Source organism: Carassius gibelio, chromosome B15 (genome assembly GCF_023724105.1).
Source record: "Carassius gibelio isolate Cgi1373 ecotype wild population from Czech Republic chromosome B15, carGib1.2-hapl.c, whole genome shotgun sequence".
Lineage (NCBI taxonomy): Eukaryota > Metazoa > Chordata > Actinopteri > Cypriniformes > Cyprinidae > Carassius > Carassius gibelio.
In genome coordinates, this window is record NC_068410.1 from 10,324,181 (window position 1) to 10,345,635 (window position 21,455).

Below are 21,455 nucleotides of genomic sequence, written 5' to 3' on the forward strand. Positions count from 1 at the left end.
AATTGTTTGAAAGGCTATATCTCGGCCGTACTTTGATCAATCGCCACAAAACTCGCTACACTTCATCAACACTATGAACTGAGAATATATCCCAAAGTTGGGAACAGCGCCACCTATGGGTCGTGAGATACCAAAGACTCACATTTCTGCTTATAACTTTTGAACAAATAGTTGGAAAATCATGATCTTGTCGTCAGTCTATTCCTCGAAACATGCCGAATCCATGGATGTAAATTTTGCCAGGATTAACTAAACTAACTGCCTGACATTAAGAATTGTGTCCTAAGTTTCTATATCTTTTCAACCCATGGAAAGATTTCTACTATAATCGCTAGGGATTATTAAAACCATGTTCTGGACATACCTCAGAAGTCTGAATTACAATTTACTTAACTTTCCATTTCATGCTGCTTAAATTGCTAAGCAACTTTCTTCAGTGACCTCATTCTCACACCTTAACCTCTCTTCTGTGCCATGCAAACAGTGTGTCAACTAATGTGGCGCACTTCGCTAAGGCACTGGTCCCAGACCCGAGAGGGCGTGGGATCGAATCCGGGGTGGGTAACGTCGATCCAATGTAAGTTCTGTTTTGGCCGTTTTGCTTCGTCCCGCTCGTTGCTCTGGCTACAGCCCTTCAGGGCTTGGCCCCGGTATCGCTGCTTGCAGCTATATTTATTATTATTATTATTATTATTCTTCTTCTTCTTCTTCTTCTCGTCCAATGGGAGTCTATGGTAGCCCTATGAAGGGAAAAAGGGAAAATGATGAAATTTGGCACACTTGTAGAGATGACCATTATTAGTGATCTGACCAACTTTGGGGTCTCTAGGGCAAACTCTATAGCGCCACCACCAGCTCAAAAATTCAACATTCAAACATTAATAACTCTTGAACCACTAATTCTATTAAAATAAAACTTAGTACATCTGTTTTGTCTCTTCATGGAGATTCCATTCCATATCTTACATTAAGACTCCTCCCATTACAGTAGCGGCCATTTTGAAAAGTACAGTATTCAGTCTAAGCACTACTCCTCCTTCAAAATTAGTCCAATTCTTCTGAAATTTGGCTCAGATGTTCTTTGGACTGAGCCGCACAGAAATGACTCAACAGAATTTTTTGAACACTAGTGAAAAAAAAAGTTATGATGCTGTGAACTTACTGAGGTTGACCTCAAATCGGTAGAGATGCTGTATCTCGGCCAAACTTTGATCAATCGATACCAATCTTGGTACACTTCATCTACACCATGATCTGGGGGTCCATGCTAAATTTGGGAACAGCGCCACCTATGGGTGTTGAGATACCAAAAATGCACTTTGTAGCTTATAACTTCTGAACAATTCATCAGAAAATTATGATCTTGATGTCTATGGTTTCTGTAGATCATTTTGAATCTGTGGATGTCAATTTTGTCAAGACCACCTGGACCACCCGTCCGCCATTTTGAAATTTGTCAAAAATTGCTCTAACTTTTGAACTACTATACAAATCTTCACAAAAATCGATAGGCATCATCAACACCATGTGCCGGAAGTACCCCGGAAGTTGGAAGACAGCGCCACCTAGTGTTCAAGAGATATAACGATTCTTGCAAAACCCCTTATAACTACTGTAAATGTTGATCGATTTTTGTTATTTTTATGTCATTTTATTCCTTTGGTTATGCCGATTCTGAGGATGTCTCAATTGTCATTTTCCAACATGGCGTCTGTCCGCCATATTGAATGGAATGAAATACAGTTTTTTCACTACTCCTCCCTGAAATCTTGTTCAATTTTGTTAAAAGTTTTATCAGATGAACTTCAGAACGGGCCTGACAGAAATGACAGAACGGATTTTTGATATTCGTTCCCGTTCCAGAGATGTACAGCTCCGAAGTTGACCGTGCCTGTGTTTGTTGATTTATGCTAATTAGCTTAGCATGCTAATTAACTAAAATGCTAACACTTTTCTATTCACTCTAATGGGTCTCTTGAGCAATCTGGTTAACTTTGACAATGTTAGCATTTTTTAGCGTAGCATGCTAATCTGGCTAAAATGCTATTTCGGGCTTGTGAGAGATCATTCTCACACCTTGACCTCTCTTCTGTGCCATGTAAATTGTGTGTCAACTAATGTGGCGCACTTAGCTAAGGCGTTGGTTCTGAACCTGTGAGGTTGTGGGTTCGAAACCTGTATGGGAAAAATTTAAAATTGGGAATAAAGTTGTCATTTCAATTCCTTTATTACATGGTTAAGAGCTGTACTAAAGTTTCTTAAAATGGGATCAAAAATAAGTGTGTTTTTGTAACTTCATTCTGCGTTCGTTCTCATCAGACCTTCTGATTTCACCTTATCTGTAATTCTGAATCTATCTGTTCTGTAAAAAGTGCTGAAAAAGTTGCTTGAAAAACCCTTAAAAGCCAAAGAGCAATAAGGGCTTGGCCCCAGAAAGGCTGCTTGCAGCTTTAATAGCGATTGTTTTTGGTAGAATTTTCGAGCAAAAACAATCGATCACTATGCAAGCCCTATGAAGGGAACATGGGAAAATGATGAAATTTGGCACACTTCTAGAGATGGTCACCAATAGTGATCTGACCAACTTTGGGGTCTCTAAGACCAACTCTACAGCGCCACCACCAGTTCAAAAATTCAGTTTTGAAACTTTAATAACTCCTGAACCCTTTGTTCTAGACAGATCAAACTTAGTACACATGATTACTCTCTTCATGGAGATTACATTCTATACCTTACATTAAGTTTCCACCCATTACAGTAATTGCTATTAAGCTAATTAAGTGTTTCCGTTTAAACGCTACTCCTCCTTCAAAAGTTATTTCATTTTTCTGAAATTTGCCACAGACCATTTTCGGACCGAGCCGCACAGAAATGACTGAACAGATTTTTGATATTTGTCTTTGTTCAAAAGTTATTCAATTGTGAACATAACGAGGTCGACCCAAAATCGGTCAAGAGGCTGTATCTCGGCCAAACATTGATCAATCGAAACCAAACTTGATACACTTCATCAACACCATGATCTGAGGGTTCATGCCGAATTCGGGCACAGCGCCACCTATGGGTCATGAGAAAGCATAAATGCACATTTTTCCTTATAACTTTTGAACACCTTCTTCTATCAAGATAAAACTTAGTACACCTGATTCCTCTCTTCACACTGATCACATTGAATAGTTTACATTAACTTTGCAGGCATTACAGTGATGGCCATTACGAATAGTACAGTATTTCGTTTTTTCGCTACTCCTCCTTCAAATGTGGCCCAATTCTTCTCAAAATTTCCTCAGACGATCTTTGGACCGAGCCGCACGGAAATGACTGAACAGAATTTTTCGACCTACTGGTCAAAAAAAGAGTTATGATGCTCTGAAGTTAACAGTGTTGAATCGAAATTGAATGAGAGGCTATATCTCGGCCGTACTTTGATCAATCGCCACAAAACTTGCTACACTTCATCAACACTATGAACTGAGAATATATCCCAAAGTTGGAAACAGCGCCACCTATGGGTCGTGAGATACCAAAAATTCACCTTTCTGCTTATAACTTTTGAAAAATTTGTTGGAAAATCATGATCTTGGTGTCTGTCTATTCCTCGGATCATGCCGAATCTATGGATGTAAATTTTGCCAGGATTGACTAAACTACCTGTATGACATTAAGAATTTTTCATAAGTTGCTATATCTTTTCAAACCATGGAAATATTTTTACAATAATCGGTAGGGATAATTAAAACCATGTTCTGGACATACCTCAGAAGTCTGAATTACAATTTACTGAACTTTCCATATAACGTTGCTTAAAATGCTAGGCAACTTTCTTTAGTGACCTCATTCTCTAACCATAACCTCTCTTCTGCAGCACACTGGATGTGTAACGACTCAGTGGTACAGTCTGTTAAGCCGCTGGTTCAGAGATTCTGAGGTCATGGGTTTGAATCCAGGACAGTTAATGTTGTTTCTGAGTTCATGGGTTCGGATCAAGGGCAGTTAATGTTGCTTCTGTTCAAGCCTTTGCATTTCCTGAGTGTGTTTGCCTTGAATCAAAAATATGTTTTTGATCTTTCTCATCTAAAGTTCTGTTCAATTTCAAACTTCTCTACTTCTGAACCGATCGGTTGTCCTGACGTACGCTCCGTTTTGGCCGTTTTGCTTCGTCCCGCTCGTTGCTCTGGCTACAGCCCTTCAGGGCTTGGCCCCGGTATCGCTGCTTGCAGCTATATTTATTATTAGGGGCCAAGCCCAAAGGGCTGTAGCCCCTATTGTATCTGTACGTTTTCTTTATTATTATTATTCTTCTTCTTTTTCTTCCTCTCCAATGGGAGTCTATGGCAGCCCTATGAAGGGAACATGGGAAAATGATGAAATTTGGCACACTTGTAGAGATGACCATTATTAGTGATCTGACCAACTTTGGGGTCTCTAGGACCAACTCTACAGCGCCACCACCAGTTCAAAAATTCAACATTCAAACATTAATAACTCTTGAACCACTAATTCTATGAAAATAAAACTTAGTACATATGTTTTGTCCCTTCATGGAGATTCCATTCCACACTTTACATTAAGACTCCGCCCATTACAGTAGCGGCCATTTTGAAAAGTACAGTATTCAGTCTAAACACTACTCCTCCTTCAAAATTGGTCCAATTCTTCTGGAATTTGGCTCAGATGTTCTTTGGACTGAGCCGCACAGAAATGACTGAACAGAATTTTTTGAACACTAGTGAAAAAAAAAGTTATGATGCTGTGAACTTACTGAGGTTGACCTCAAATCGGTTGAGATGCTGTATCTCGGCCAAACTTTGATCAATCGAAACCAAACTTGGTACACTTCATGTGCACCATGATCTGGGGGTCCATGCCAAATTTGGGAACAGCGCCACCTATGGGTGTTGAGTTACCAAAAATGCACTTTTTTGCTTATATCTTCTGAACAGTTCATCAGAAAATTATTTTATTGATGTCTACGGATTCTTTAGATCATTCCGAATCTGTGGATGTCAATTTTGTCGAGACCACCAGGACCACCCGTCCGCCATTTTGAATTTTGTCATAAATTGCTATATCTTTTGATCTACTGTACATATCTTCACAAAAATCGATAGGCATCATCAATACCATATCCCGGAGGTATCCCGGAAGTTCGAAGACAGCGCCACCTAGTGTTCAAGAGATATAATGATTCTTGCAAAACCCCTTATAACTACTGTAAATGTTGATCGAATTTTTGTTATTTTTTTGTCATTTTATTCATTTGGTTATGCCGAATCTGATGATGTCTCAATTGTCATTTTCCAATATGGTGTCTGTCCGCCATATTGAATGGAATGAAATACAGTTTTTTCGCTACTCCTCCCTGAAATCTTGTTCAATTTTGTCCAAAATTTTATCAGATGAACTTCAGACCGGGCCTGACAGAAATGACTGAACAGATTTTTGATATTCACTCCCGTTCCCGACGTGTACAGCTCTGAAGTTGACCGTGCCTGTGCTGGTTGATTTATGCTAGTTAGCTTAGCATGCTAATTAGCTAAAATGCTAACACGTTTCTATTGACTCTAATGGGTCTCCTGAGCTATCTGGTTAACTTTGAGCAACGTTAGCATTTTTTAGCGTAGCATGCTAATCTGGCTAAAATGCTGCTTCGGGCTTTTGAGAGTTCATTCTCACACCTTAACCTCTCTTCTGTGCCATGCAAACAGTGTGTCAACTAATGTGGCGCACTTAGCTAAGGCACTCGTCCCGAACCCGAGAGGTTGTGGGATCGAATCCGGGGTGGGTAATGTCGATCCGATGGAAGTTCCGTTTTGGCCGTTTTGCTTCGTCCCGCTCGTTGCTCTGGCTACAGCCCTTCAGGGCTTGGCCCCGGTATCGCTGCTTGCAGCTATATTTAGGGGCCAAGCCCAGAGGGCTGTAGCCCCTATTGTATCTGTATGTTTTATTATTATTATTATTATTATTATTCTTCTTCTTCTTCTCGTCCAATGGGAGTCTATGGCAGCCCTATGAAGGGAACATGGGAAAATGATAAAATTTGGCACACTTGTAGAACTGGTCATTATTAGTGATCTGACCAACTTTGGGGTCTCTAGGCCAAACTCTATAGCGCCACCACCAGTTCAAAAATTCAACATTGAAACGTTAATAACTCTTGAACCACTAATTCTATTAAAATGAAACTTAGTACATCTATTTTGTCTCTTCAAGGAGATTCCATTCCATATCTTACATTAAGACTCCGCCCATTACAGTAGCGGCCATTTTGAAAAGTACAGTATTCAGTCTAAACACTACTCCTCCTTCAAAATTGGTCCAATTCTTCTGAAATTTGGCTCAGATGTTCTTTGGACTGAGCCGCACAGAAATGACTGAACAGATTTTTGATTTTCGTCTTTGTTCAAAAGTTATTCAATTGTGAACTTAATGAGGTTGACCTAAAATCGGTAGAGATGCTATATCTCGGCCAAACTTTGATCAATCGATACCAAACTTGGTACACTTCATCTACACCATGATCTGGGGGTCCACGCCAAATTTGGGAACAGCGCCACCTATGGGTGTTGAGATACCAAAAATGCACTTTTTTGCTTATAACTTCTGAACAATTCATCGGAAAATTATTTTCTTGATGTCTATGGATTCTTTAGATCATTCCGGATCTGTGGATGTCAATTTTGTCGAGACCACCAGGACCACCCGTCCGCCATTTTGAATTTTGTCATAAATTGCTATATCTTTTGATCTACTGTACATATCTTCACAAAAATCGATAGGCATCATCAACACCATATCCCGGAGGTACCCCGGAAGTTGGAAGACAGCGCCACCTAGTGTTCAAGAGATATAACGATTCTTGCAAAACCCCTTATAACTACTGTAAATTTTGCTCGATTTTTGATATTTTTATGTCATTTTATTCCATGGGTTATGCCGAATCTGATGATGTCTCATTTGTCATTTTCCAACATGGCGTCTTTCCGCCATATTGAATGGATTTAAATACAGTTTTTTCGCTACTCCTCCCTGAAATCTTGTTCAATTTTGTTCAAAATTTTATCAGATGAACTTCAGACCGGGCCTGACAGAAATGACTGAACAGATTTTTGATATTCACTCCCGTTCCCGACGTGTACAGCTCTGAAGTTGACCGTGCCTGTGCTGGTTGATTTATGCTAATTAGCTTAGCATGCTAATTAGCTAAAATGCTAACACGTTTCTATTGACTCTAATGGTTCTCCTGAGCTATCTGGTTAACTTTGAGCAACGTTAGCATTTTTTAGCGTAGCATGCTAATCTGGCTAAAATGCTACTTCGGGCTTTTGAGAGTTCATTCTCACACCTTAACCTCTCTTCTGTGCCATGGGAACTGTGTGTCAACTAATGTGGCGCACTTAGCTAAGGCACTGGTCACGAACCCGAGAGGTCGTGGGATCGAATCCGGGGTGGGTCACGTCGATCCGATGTGAGTTCCATTTTGGCCATTTTGCTTCGTCCCGCTCGTTGCTCTGGCTACAGCCCTTCAGGGCTTGGCCCCGGTATCGCTGCTTGCAGCTATATTAGCGATTGTTTTTGGTAGAATTTTCGAGCAAAAACAATCGATCACTATGCTAGCCCTATGAAGGGAACATGGGAAAATGATGAAATTTGGCACACTTCTAGAGATGGTCACCAATAGTGATCTGACCAACTTTGGGGTCTCTAAGACCAACTCTACAGCGCCACCACCAGTTCAAAAATTCAGTTTTTAAACTTTAATAACTCCTGAACCCTTTGGTCTAGACAGATAAAACTTAGTACACATGATTACTCTCTTCATGGAGATTACATTCTATACCTTACATTAAGTTTCCACCCATTACAATAATTGCTATTAAGCTAATTAAGTGTTTCCGTTTAAACGCTACTCCTCCTTCAAAAGTGGTTTGATTTTTCTGAAATTTACCACAGACGATCTTCGGACCGAGCCGCACAGAAATGACTGAACAGATTTTTGATATTCGTCTTTGTTCAAAAGTTATTAAATTGTGAACATAACGAGGTCGACCCAAAATCGGTTAAGAGGCTGTATCTCGGCCAAACTTTGATCAATCGAAACTAAACTTGATACACTTCATCAACACCATGATCTGAGGGTTCATGCCGAATTCGGGTACAGCGCCACCTATGGGTCATGATATAGCATAAATGCACATTTTTCCTTATAACTTTTGAACACCTTCTTCTATCAAGATAAAACTTAGTACACCTGATTCCTCTCTTCACGCTGATCACATTGAATAGTTTACATTAAAATTCCTGCCATTACAGTAACCCGCATTATGAAAAGTACAGTATTCTGTTTATTCGCTACTCCTCCTTCAAATGTGGCCCAATTCTTCTCAAAATTTCCTCAGACGATCTTTGGACCGAGCCGCACAGAAATGACTGAACAGAATTTTTCGACCTACTGGTCAAAAAAAGAGTTATGATGCTCTGAAGTTAATAGTGTTGAATCGAAATTGAATGAGACGCTATATCTCGGCCGTACTTTGATCAATCGCCACAAAACTCGCTACACTTCATTAACACTATGGACTGAGAATATATCCCAAAGTTGGAAACAGCGCCACCTATGGGTCGTGAGATACCAAAATTTCACATTTCTGCTTATAGCTTTTGAACAATTAGTTGGAAAATCATGATCTTGGTGTCTTTCTATTCCTCGGGTAATGCCGAATCTATGGATGTAAATTTTGCCAGGATTGACTAAACTACCTTAAATTGCTAGGCAAATTTCTTTAGTGACCTCATCCTCACACCTTAACCTTTCTTCTGCAGCTCACTGGATGTGTAAAGACTCAGTGGTGCAGTATGTTAAGATGCTGGTTCTGAGCTTCTGAGGTCATGGGTTCGAATCCAGGGCAGTTAATGTTGTTTCTGTGTATATGGGTTTGGATCAAGGGCAGTTAATGTTGATTCTGTTCAAGCATTTGAATTTCCTGAGTGTGTTTGCCTTGAATCAAAAATGTGTTTTTGGTCTTTCTCATCTAAAGTTCTGTTCAATTTCAAACTTCTCTACTTCTGAACCGATCGGTTGTCCTGACGTGCGTACCGTTTCGGCCGTTTTGCTTCGTCCCGCTCGTTGCTCTGGCTACAGCCCTTCAGGGCTTGGCCCCGGTATCGCTGCTTGCAGCTATATTAGCGATTGTTTTTGGTAGAATTTTCGAGCAAAAACAATCGATCACTATGCAAGCCCTATGAAGGGAACATGGGAAAATGATGAAATTTGGCACACTTCTAGAGATGGTCACCAATAGTGATCTGACCAACTTTGGGGTCTCTAAGACCAACTCTACAGCGCCACCACCAGTTCAAAAATTCAGTTTTTAAACTTTAATAACTCCCGAACCCTTTGGTCTATACAGATACGACTTAGTACACATGATTACTCTCTTCATGGAGATTACACTCTATACCTTACATTAAGTCTCCACCCATTACAGTAATTGCTATTAAGCTAATTAAGTGTTTCTGTTTAAACGCTACTCCTCCTTCAAAAGTGGTTTGATTTTTCTGAAATTTGCCACAGACGATCTTCGGACAGAGCCGCACAGAAATGACTGAACAGATTTTTGATATTCGTCTTTGTTCAAAAGTTATTAAATTGTGAACATAACGAGGTCGACCCAAAATCGGTTGAGATGCTGTATCTCGGCCAAACATTGATCAATCGAAACTAAACTTGATACACTTCACCAACACCATGATCTGAGGGTTCATGCCGAATTCGGGCACAGCGCCATCTATGGGTCATGAGATAGCATAAATGCACATTTTTCCTTATAACTTTTGAACAACTTCTTCTATCAAGATAAAACTTAGTACACCTGATTCCTCTCTTCTCGCTGATCACATTGAATAGTTTACATTAAAATTCCTGCCATTACAGTAACCCGCATTATGAAAAGTACAGTATTCCGTTTATTCGCTACTCCTCCTTCAAATGTGGCCCAATTCTTCTCAAAATTTCCTCATACGATCTTTGGACCGAGCCGCACAGAAATGACTGAACAGAATTCTTCAACCTACTGGTCAAAAAAAGAGTTATGATGCTCTGAAGTTAACAGTGTTAAACTGAAATTGTTTGAAAGGCTATATCTCGGCCGTACTTTGATCAATCGCCACAAAACTCGCTACACTTCATCAACACTATGAACTGAGAATATATCCCAAAGTTGGGAACAGCGCCACCTATGGGTCGTGAGATACCAAAGACTCACATTTCTGCTTATAACTTTTGAACAAATAGTTGGAAAATCATGATCTTGTCGTCAGTCTATTCCTCGAAACATGCCGAATCCATGGATGTAAATTTTGCCAGGATTAACTAAACTAACTGCCTGACATTAAGAATTGTGTCCTAAGTTTCTATATCTTTTCAACCCATGGAAAGATTTCTACTATAATCGCTAGGGATTATTAAAACCATGTTCTGGACATACCTCAGAAGTCTGAATTACAATTTACTTAACTTTCCATTTCATGCTGCTTAAATTGCTAAGCAACTTTCTTCAGTGACCTCATTCTCACACCTTAACCTCTCTTCTGTGCCATGCAAACAGTGTGTCAACTAATGTGGCGCACTTCGCTAAGGCACTGGTCCCAGACCCGAGAGGGCGTGGGATCGAATCCGGGGTGGGTAACGTCGATCCAATGTAAGTTCTGTTTTGGCCGTTTTGCTTCGTCCCGCTCGTTGCTCTGGCTACAGCCCTTCAGGGCTTGGCCCCGGTATCGCTGCTTGCAGCTATATTTATTATTATTATTATTCTTCTTTTCGTCCAATGGGGGTCTATGGCAGCCCTATGAAGGGAACATGGGAAAATGATGAAATTTGGCACACTTGTAGAGATGACCATTATTAGTGATCTGACCAACTTTGGGGTCTCTAGGACCAACTCTACAGCGCCACCACCAGTTCAAAAATTCAACATTCAAACGTTAATAACTCTTGAACCACTAATTCTATGAAAATAAAACTTAGTACATCTATTTTGTCTCTTCATGGACATTCCATTCCACACCTTACATTAAGACTCCACCCATTACAGTAGCGGCCATTTTGAAAAGTACAGTATTCAGTCTAAACACTACTCCTCCTTCAAAATTGGTCCAATTCTTCTGAAATTTGGCTCAGATGTTCTTTGGACTGAGCCGCACAGAAATGACTGAACAGATTTTTGATTTTCGTTTTTGTTCAAAAGTTATTCAATTGTGAACTTAATGAGGCTGACCTAAAATCGGTTGAGATGCTGTATCTCGGCCAAACTTTGATCAATCGATACCAAACTTGGTACACTTCATCTACACCATGATCTGGGGGTCCACGCCAAATTTGGGAACAGCGCCACCTATGGGTGTTGAGATACAAAAAATGCACTTTTTTGCTTATAACTTCTGAACAGTTCATCAGAAAATTATTTTCTTGATGTCTATGGATTCTTTAGATCATTCCGGATCTGTGGATGTCAATTTTGTCGAGACCACCAGGACCACCCGTCCGCCATTTTGAATTTTGTCATAAATTGCTATATCTTTGGATCTATTGTACATATCTTCACAAAAATCGATAGGCATAATCAACAACATGTGCCTGAGGTACCCCGGAAGTTAGAAGACAGCGCCACCTAGTGTTCAAGAGATATAACGATTCTTGCAAAACCCCTTATAACTACTGTAAATTTTGATCGATTTTTGATATTTTTATGTCATTTGATTCCTTGGGTTATGCCAAATCAGATGATGTCTCATTTGCCATTTTCCAATATGGCGTCTGTCCGCCATATTGAATGGATTTAAATACAGTTTTTTCGCTACTCCTCCCTGAAATCTTGTTCAATTTTGTCCAAAATGTTATCAGATGAAGTTCAGACCGGGCCTGACAGAAATGACTGAACAGATTTTTGATATTCACTCCCGTTCCCGACGTGTACAGCTCTGAAGTTGACCGTGCCTGTGCTGGTTGATTTATGCTAATTAGCTTAGCATGCTAATTAGCTAAAATGCTAACACGTTTCTATTGACTCTAATGGGTCTCCTGAACTATCTGGTTAACTTTGAGCAATGTTAGCATTTTTTAGCGTAGCATGCTAATCTGGCTAAAATGCTGCTTCGGGCTTTTGAGAGTTAATTCTCACACCTTAACCTCTCTTCTGTGCCATGCAAACAGTGTGTCAACTAATGTGGCGCACTTAGCTAAGGCATTCGTCGCAAACCCGAGAGGTCGTGGGATCGAATCCGGGGTGGGTAATGTCGATCCGATGGAAGTTCTGTTTTGGCCGTTTTGCTTCGTCCCGCTCGTTGCTCTGGCTACAGCCCTTCAGGGCTTGGCCCCGGTATCGCTGCTTGCAGCTATATTTATTATTATTATTATTATTATTCTTCTTCTTCTTCTTCTTCTCGTCCAATGGGAGTCTATGGTAGCCCTATGAAGGGAAAAAGGGAAAATGATGAAATTTGGCACACTTGTAGAGATGACCATTATTAGTGATCTGACCAACTTTGGGGTCTCTAGGGCAAACTCTATAGCGCCACCACCAGCTCAAAAATTCAACATTCAAACATTAATAACTCTTGAACCACTAATTCTATTAAAATAAAACTTAGTACATCTGTTTTGTCTCTTCATGGAGATTCCATTCCATATCTTACATTAAGACTCCTCCCATTACAGTAGCGGCCATTTTGAAAAGTACAGTATTCAGTCTAAGCACTACTCCTCCTTCAAAATTAGTCCAATTCTTCTGAAATTTGGCTCAGATGTTCTTTGGACTGAGCCGCACAGAAATGACTCAACAGAATTTTTTGAACACTAGTGAAAAAAAAAGTTATGATGCTGTGAACTTACTGAGGTTGACCTCAAATGGGTTGAGATGCTGTATCTCGGCCAAACATTGATCAATCGATACCAAACTTGGTTCACTTCATCTACACCATAACTTGGGGGTCCATGCCAAATTTGGGAACAGCGCCACCTATGGGTGTTGAGATACCAAAAATGCACTTTTTTGCTTATAACTTCTGAACAATTCATCAGAAAATTATGATCTTGATGTCTATGGTTTCTGTAGATCATTTTGAATCTGTGGATGTCAATTTTGTCAAGACCACCTGGACCACCCGTCCGCCATTTTGAAATTTGTCAAAAATTGCTCTAACTTTTGAACTACTGTACAAATCTTCACAAAAATCGATAGGCATCATCAACACCATGTGCCGGAAGTACCCCGGAAGTTGGAAGACAGCGCCACCTAGTGTTCAAGAGATATAACGATTCTTGCAAAACCCCTTATAACTACTGTAAATGTTGATCGATTTTTGTTATTTTTATGTCATTTTATTCCTTTGGTTATGCCGATTCTGAGGATGTCTCAATTGTCATTTTCCAACATGGCGTCTGTCCGCCATATTGAATGGAATGAAATACAGTTTTTTCACTACTCCTCCCTGAAATCTTGTTCAATTTTGTTAAAAATTTTATCAGATGAACTTCAGACCGGGCCTGACAGAAATGACTCAACAGATTTTTGATATTCACTCCCGTTCCAGAGATGTACAGCTCCGAAGTTGACCGTGCCTGTGCTTGTTGATTTATGCTAGTTAGCTTAGCATGCTAATGAACTAAAATGCTAACACTTTTCTATTCACTCTAATGGGTCTCTTGAGCAATCTGGTTAACTTTGACAATGTTAGCATTTTTTAGCGTAGCATGCTAATCTGGCTAAAATGCTACTTCGGGCTTGTGAGAGAGATCATTCTCACACCTTAACTTCTCTTCTGTGCCGTGTAAGTTGTGTGTCAACTAATGTGGCACACTTAGCTAAGGCGTTGGTACTGAACCTGTGAGGTTGTGGGTTCGAAACCTGTATGGGAAAAGTTTAAAATTGGGTATAAAGTTGTCATTTCAATTCCTTTATTACATGGGTAAGAGCTGTACTAAAGTTTCTTAATATGGGATCAAAAATAAGTGTGTTTTTGTAACTTCATTCTGCGTTCGTTCTCATCAGACCTTCTGATTTCACCTTATCTGTAATTCTGAATCTATCTCTTCTGTAAAAAGTGCTGAAAAAGTTGCTTGAAAAACCCTTAAAAGCCAAAGAGCAATAAGGGCTTGGCCCCAGAAAGGCTGCTTGCAGCTTTAATGGACATTATAATTATATTCGAATTTAAAATGCATAATTTCAGTGTTGAGGAAAAAAGCTTTTGGCTTCTCTTCTGAGGCCACAAGAGGGCGCATCGCGCAAAATATTATGCAATAAAATAACACGACTTTCTTTGAAGATAAAGTGCAAAATGTTTTAAAATAGTGTTTGTAAACCATATATAATTAATAAAGTATCTTAAACAATTAGAAAAAAAACCTTACCATGCATGTATGCATGCATAGTTTAATACAAAGGACTGAAGACCAATCATTTGGCTACTTTCTTAGTTTAAAAACATGAGCAGTGAGTCTTGAAAAAATGAGTTTTTTAAAAGTTGAATGTAGATGAATTTTACATGGCTTTCTAAACATGCTGCTCTCTTGTGCAAGACGCGAGAGCAACGCTGATAGATGTCACTCTAAAAATTATGGACTTATATTTTGGCCAGAAGTGACTATTTACATGTTAAATTTAACTTTAATTAGGAATTTGTTTCTTACAAACAGACAGATTTTTACTTCATAAAATGTTGTCGTGTGAATAACTTGTGGATTATTGTAATGTATTTATCAGCCGTTTAGACTCTCATTCTGGCGGCACCCATTCACTGTAGAGGATCCATTGGTGAGCAAGTGAAGTAATGCTAAATTTGTGCAAATCTGTTCAAACATAAAAGCAAACTCATGAGTTTGCTTCTATGTTTGAACAGATTTGCACAAAACATCTGGAATGCCCTGAGGGTGCAATACATATTTAGCAAATTAAACATTTTGGGTGAACTATTCCTTTAAAAGTACAACTGTTCCACCCCAACACGATAACTTTCCCTTTTATTCCATGTTGATTTTAAAAGGTTTTATGATGTTTATGTTTTTAAGGTTGTTATAATCCACTCAGAATGAAAGACACCACAATACCAGATACGTATTAATAAGTATATCATAAACGTATTTATAGTATTTGATTTTAAGGTCAGCAGGATATAAAATCACCCCAAATGACACTCCACATAAACCTTTTCTCGTTTTATTTAGTTTTAATTACATTAAATCTAACTATTGTCTCGTTCACTATAGCAACAAGCAGATGTACAGCTTGAAAGAAACCTTTGATGAAATGCTAACCAATAAATCATGTCATGGCATATGAAAAACATCTATTATAAGAACCTTTACCAGATCACTAATTTAATGATGCACACACATTTTCAGTGAACACTGAAAATTAGAAGCATTAGCCTTAATTGAGTGGAATTGAATGCATCAAGTTATGATGGGCTTTATAAACTCTTTCTTTTCTTGTTTTTCATTGTTGTATACAAACCATTTACAGTTATTTGATATGATTTGCATTATACGAAAAAGGCAGAAAAAAATCTTGACTGATCATCAACATTTAATACTGAAAACATCAAATGAGTCACTTGAAAAGGGCAAGATTTAAGCTTACAAGCTTATTTATCTTATTGCATTCCCTGGGGCACAGCGCCTTGCTGTTTATTTATTGGACTGGTTTTAAACCACAGGTGGACATGGACTTAATGAGAGGATTTCATTTGTTCATTGATGAGACCAATGCTGTCCAAAGACAACGGACAGACCAAATCAGACTGTAAGTCAAGCAACTAGAAAAACCTTTTAAAAGCAACTTTTGAATAATAATCATCTCACTAAACATTTTGAATAATAATCATCTCACTAAACAAAACATTTAATTTACAGCTTCTTAATGTCAATTACATATTTAATGTTAAATTATATAGCTATTACTTTATTTTTTGGAATCTCTCTGATGAAGAGGTTATTTATCTGCTTTAGCATCTGTCTGCAACCTAGTATTCATGTCAGAATTAACTACATGAGTTATTTAATGAAAACAATTAGCATCCCAACGCAACGTTAAAGCCCAGCATTAACAGACGCCATATTCTCTGATTTACTTTTCAGAAAGTTAGGTTGCAAAAAATGACAAAGTATATTCTTCAACGAGATATATATAAATATATATATAAACTACTTACTGTATGACAGCAGGTACACGCGTTATTTTTTCCTGAGGGTGGCGCAAAGACGAAGCCGTTTTGTTCACCCTCGTGCTTAACACCTGTGTTTGCTCATCGATCTGATTTCAGCATCATCTACTCAGCCAGAGCAGGCGTCTTGTTCGTCACAAGGTAACTCAGAGGCCACGCCCCTTTGTGAAGCCGATTGGTTATTTCTGTTCATTTTCTTGCGCTGGGGATTTTAATTGGCTGTTGTGACTGTCAGTCATTTTCTACTTCAGCTCCTGATGCTGGTAACTTGTGTTGCTCAGAGCAACCAGTGTTTGCACACGTAATGAGAAGAGATCTGCTTTGCATGTCCAAAACAAATAACGTTTATTTGATAATCAGCATAATAACTCTGCAAAACGGACAGCTGACTCAGTGATTAAATAAAATGGCTCTGGAATGTCCTTAATTGCCATTATCTATTCTAAAACTATTCTATTCTAAACATGGTTTTTAAACTTTGGTTGAATGTTCTTTGTAAGTGATAAAACCATAGCATAAATGAAAAGTTAAGAATGGCATGGAATAAAACATGGAAATATGGCATAAACCGAATCTCTTAAAATACAAACAAGCGTTGTAACAAAGCTGCCACCTAGTGTAAAGGGACAGTGTGATCATGCTGTCATAGTTAACAATGAAACATATAATTATGTCAGTTAAAACAATGGTATTTGACAGGCCACAAAGAGGAACTGACAAAAGAATTTAGTCTTGATGGCGAAGTATATTCTTTTATATTCAGGAGTACATTGTCAGCTGCAGCCACTGTGAACAAAAAAAAAAAAAAAAGAGTTATATTTGAGCTAATTCAGGACATACTGTTTCTTTATGGTCTTAAATTATAGTTCACATACAGTACCTCTTGAATATCGACTTTAATGGTCCCATTGTTGTCTTTATCAAGTGTCTTGAAGGCACCTGTAAAAAAAAAAAAAAACAATAGCGAGGCAATTCATGCTGAAATTAAAAATATAATGAGTCTGTGATAAAAGAATTAAGATGGCAAAACAATCTGTCAACATACGACACATAGCATCCAGGCGCACAAGACACCCGATGTAATTGTCAAAGTCCATGTTGCCCTGTTCATCACTATATCTCCTGATGATCAACTGGAAAAGCTGTTCATTAAGTGGGAACCCTAAAGGAGTGATGAGAAATTACGAATTAGACCCAACAAACTATATTCTATTCCAATCTGACTTGCTGACTGAGAATAATGACTGGTAAATATACTAGTATTTTTCCACAATACTGAAAACACACACACAAACACACAAGACTTTAGCAAGCCTTTGAAGGTAGCAATGCAAACTACAACCATTTTAAGTACTGACAACACTACTCACCTGCTGCTTTAAAAGCTCCAGGTAGCTCATCAGACCCAATCACACCAGAACCATCGGCATCAAAATTCTTGTAAATGCCCTGGATTAAACAAAAACAGGTTGCAAACTCATTATTAAAATCCTGATATTCATAGTAAGCTGAGACAAAACAGTCCCCCAGTATAAAATATAAAATGAACAATGTTTTTACCTGCCACTTCTTGATGTTATTCCAAAGATACTTAAACTCTTCGAATCCCAGTTTTCCAGTACTGTCACTCTGAGAGCAGATAGTTAAGGCAAAACTGACCAACAGTATTCATAAAATGTAATAATCAGCCTCTTTTTGATAAAAATGATTATATAGAAAGATACATCCATTACTGCCACCATGCTTCTGCAGGACTCAATAGTGAAACCATCTGTCTTCAGATCGCCATCTAGAGGTGAAAACCAGGGATCACCTTAGAATCTTTCACATAATGACTCATCTGTGTCATCAATATATGTTGAAGAAACTCACGTTTGGAAATAATCTTGTTAAGGATGCCCATCAGTTCATTAGGGCTCACCTCCATGTCCTATGATAAGAGGCAACGGCAAACAAACAATCAAACATTTGACAAAAAAATATTTATAGAGACTAGCAATGTCTGAAACACTGAGACAGAACATGGACATTTTATTTATATAAAATATGTATTTTATAACAGCAGTTCCCAAACCTGGGGGGAAAGGGGATGGGATGACTTAAAAGAAAATTAATTTAGCAGATGTTTACAAATGACGAATACAAGCGATATATCATAAGGAAGCAATAACATGAGAAGTGCAAGCAATACAAAGTTTTTTAAATAATTGTAATTACTTTAATAAATGAATTAAAATACACAATTAAATACACACCAAAAATATATCAAAATGTAAAATATGTATTTCCCCATATCTACATGTGGAATATTATAGAATCACAAACTGTATTATTTAATTTAATATATCAACTTGTAACATTTGAAAACAAACAGTGCTGTCATAATGGTACAGTTTGGGTCTTTGTCAAAAAACCTGAAAACCATGGTTTTATATAACGGTGCAAACCATTGTGTGACAGGAAAAATCTTTTGCATGATATCTCTAATACTAATCATGTTTTGATAGCAATTTTCCATTAGCGTAAAAGTGGAAGAGTGCTCTCTTTAACTTTAAAGAGCACTCCTGCATCTAATGAATCCAATACTCCAGTAAATCAGGCTTCCACCCCCCTCTATGACTCAACACAAACCAAATCCATCGGGACAGTCTACTTCACAATGGCAGGAATGTGAAAAGAGGAAGATCCAGTCATACCTCTTGCCCCAGGACTAGTTTTTTTCTGGTATAACCACACCCATCTGGTCTGTCTAAAGATCAGTAACTCTGAATAACATATACAAGCCAATATAGACTTGTATGCAGGTGATAGGATCATTAGAGAGGTATGGGAGTGTACATTAAGATCCAGATCATAGAAAACTAGATTTAATCTCCCAAAAATAAGTGGGACTAAGACTAATGAACACAAAAACTTCCTAAAAGTGAATTAGGCTCCTGACTGAATTCCGACTGTTTAAACTTCATCAGACACTGCAATAAAATGTAAATTAAAATCAACATCAATAAGAAGAGATAAAAGGTCTGTGGCCATGGCAGGTTTACTCACATCCCCTGCAAGTTGTTGAAACACCTTCCGAAACTGTCTCTCTTCATCGGTTTCATTCTGGTTTGCGTATGCGAGTGGTCTTCTAGGAGGAGGCTGGAAAAGCAGACAAGTTAAGTACGCTCAGAAGTGCATTTAACTTCTTCAAGGTAAGAAATTAACGGACCACTATATGTGACTTCCTGGATTCACCAAAGTGCTTAATGACATGGCACAACCTCAAGCATTCAACACAATGAAAAACAATTAATAAACAATAAATATAGGAACATGCAAACTTACAGGATCAGAAGGAATAAACTGGTCGACGTTGCTGTGATGCATGGATAAGGGAAAAATAAATAAAGATATCATCACTGATGAATTGTTGAAAATGTATTTGTTTTTCTTTAGACAAGCAGTAGTGAGAGTACAGACTTACCTGACAACATCTATAAGCCCTTTAATCAGTTTGTTGGCCAAAAACATCTTGAGCACTCTACACAAAATGATTAGACATACAATTATTTAATGTTTTTAACTTAATGTACTGCACTAGACAGACAGACCAATGGCTGTGACAGTAAACTCACTACAAAACTCTTTTATCATTAGCTAGTAGTTCAAAAAAGTATATCAAATATATGTACATAAAATAATAACTATTTATGGTATTTACTTGTGGTTACCATGGTTTTGCACTGAATAAACAAACCATTTCCTGCATTATGACTGTCAGCAGCACGCTACAGGCCTAAAAACGTTATTTGAGTTTATTCGAAAACATGACGTTCATGCTGCTGTCTTGGTTTAACTATGGTTAAAATCTAATTTAAAGTTTAGCAGGCCGTTAGTTTAATCCTGACGCACATCAGGAATCAGCAATGTTTTCAAAATAAAAACGTTACGTTTAAATGAGAACTTACCTGAACAAAGACGCTGAATAGGTCCAACGGAAAGGTACAGAAGAAGACACGAACCGCTGCTCAGGTAATGTAACGTTAAACAGTTTCCCTAAGGCGATCTGATCTTTCTGGATAGAGCAGCTCTACACACCCAGTTCACTGATTTGTCAAACTCTGGGTCCTAAAACCAGCCAACTACGTTTCACGAACAACACTGCAGAGGTTTTGCGTCAAGACGTCAATTTGTAGGCTAGGCTTTTTTAGTTTAGTCATGACTATTTTATGTAGGTGTGTATTGAGCGCTCCCTAGTGTGAAAATGTTGTATTACATCTTCAGTATTCTGTATTTGTAGCTTGTGACAAATAATTTAAAAGAAAAAAACTGTAATGCTTTGCCTTGATCATTTTCTTTATGCTAGTCTTTAGAAAATCACTTTTTGATTTATGTGTAAACTACATTTTAACTGTTTTTTTTATTAGTAGTTTGACTGATTGTACATTTTTATTAACACTAAAAAGAATTCCATTTTGGAATACCAAGATAAAAAAACAATACAAATAGCAAAAAGGCTAATGGTGGTTTAATGTGTTATTGCTATATAAAATAATAAATAAATAAATGAAAATAATTATAAACAGTAATAAATTATCAAATAAAATAATAATAATAATAATAATAATAATAATAATAATAATAATAATAATAATATAATAATAAAAAGCACACAGTTCTAGCATTTCTTTCTTTATTTCTTTTAAATGTCAATAAAATAAAGTAGTGAATTAGATAATGACAACTATGACCAAATACATCTACAGACTTAATTCAGAAAAGTATTATTTACAGAAAGAAATACATTATACAGGTCCTTCTAAAAAAATTAGCATATTGCGATAAAAGTTCATTATTTTCCATAATGTAATGATAAAAATTAAACTTTCATTTAGTTTAGATTCATTGCACACCAACTGAAATTTTTCAGGTATTTTATTGCTTTAACACTGATGATTTTGGCATACAGCTCATGAAAACCGGAAGCAGTGGACTGAGTCTGGAGTAGAAACATCCAGAGCCACCGTGCACAGGCGTGTGCAGGAAATGGGCTACAGAGAAGCAGCACTGGACTGTTGCTCAGTGGTCCAAAGTATTTTTTTCGGATGAAAGCAAATTTTGCATGTCATTTGGAAATCAAGGTGCCAGAGTCTGGAGGAAGACTGGGGAGAAGGAAATGCCAAAATGCCTGGAGTCTAGTGTCAAGTACCCACAGTCAGTGATGGTCTGGGGTGCCATGTCAGCTGCTGGTGTTG

At 38.0% G+C, this 21,455-nt stretch overlaps 2 protein-coding genes across 2 annotated transcripts in view; both read right to left on the reverse strand.

Moving 5' to 3' along the window:
• LOC127972905 (synaptosomal-associated protein 25) overlaps positions 1–16,421 on the reverse strand; it is a 49,046-nt gene extending 32,625 nt beyond the window's left edge. Inside the window, exon 1 of the mRNA XM_052576892.1 lies at positions 16,207–16,421. The gene's annotated coding sequence lies outside the window, so the exon portion shown is untranslated. The remainder of the gene's footprint in view (positions 1–16,206) is intronic.
• Positions 16,422–16,538: 117 nt separating this feature from the next.
• Positions 16,539–20,358, reverse strand: LOC127972904 (calpain small subunit 1). The gene is made up of 11 exons (XM_052576890.1): positions 20,169–20,358; positions 19,685–19,741; positions 19,546–19,576; positions 19,267–19,359; positions 18,091–18,148; positions 17,943–18,007; positions 17,779–17,847; positions 17,589–17,667; positions 17,264–17,380; positions 17,099–17,157; positions 16,539–17,004 (listed from the first exon to the last, which is right to left on the reverse strand). Exons 2-11 carry the CDS (start codon positions 19,729–19,731, stop codon positions 16,978–16,980), a joined length of 645 nt encoding a protein of 214 aa, XP_052432850.1. The 5' UTR covers positions 19,732–19,741; positions 20,169–20,358; the 3' UTR covers positions 16,539–16,977.
• Positions 20,359–21,455: the final 1,097 nt, after the last annotated feature.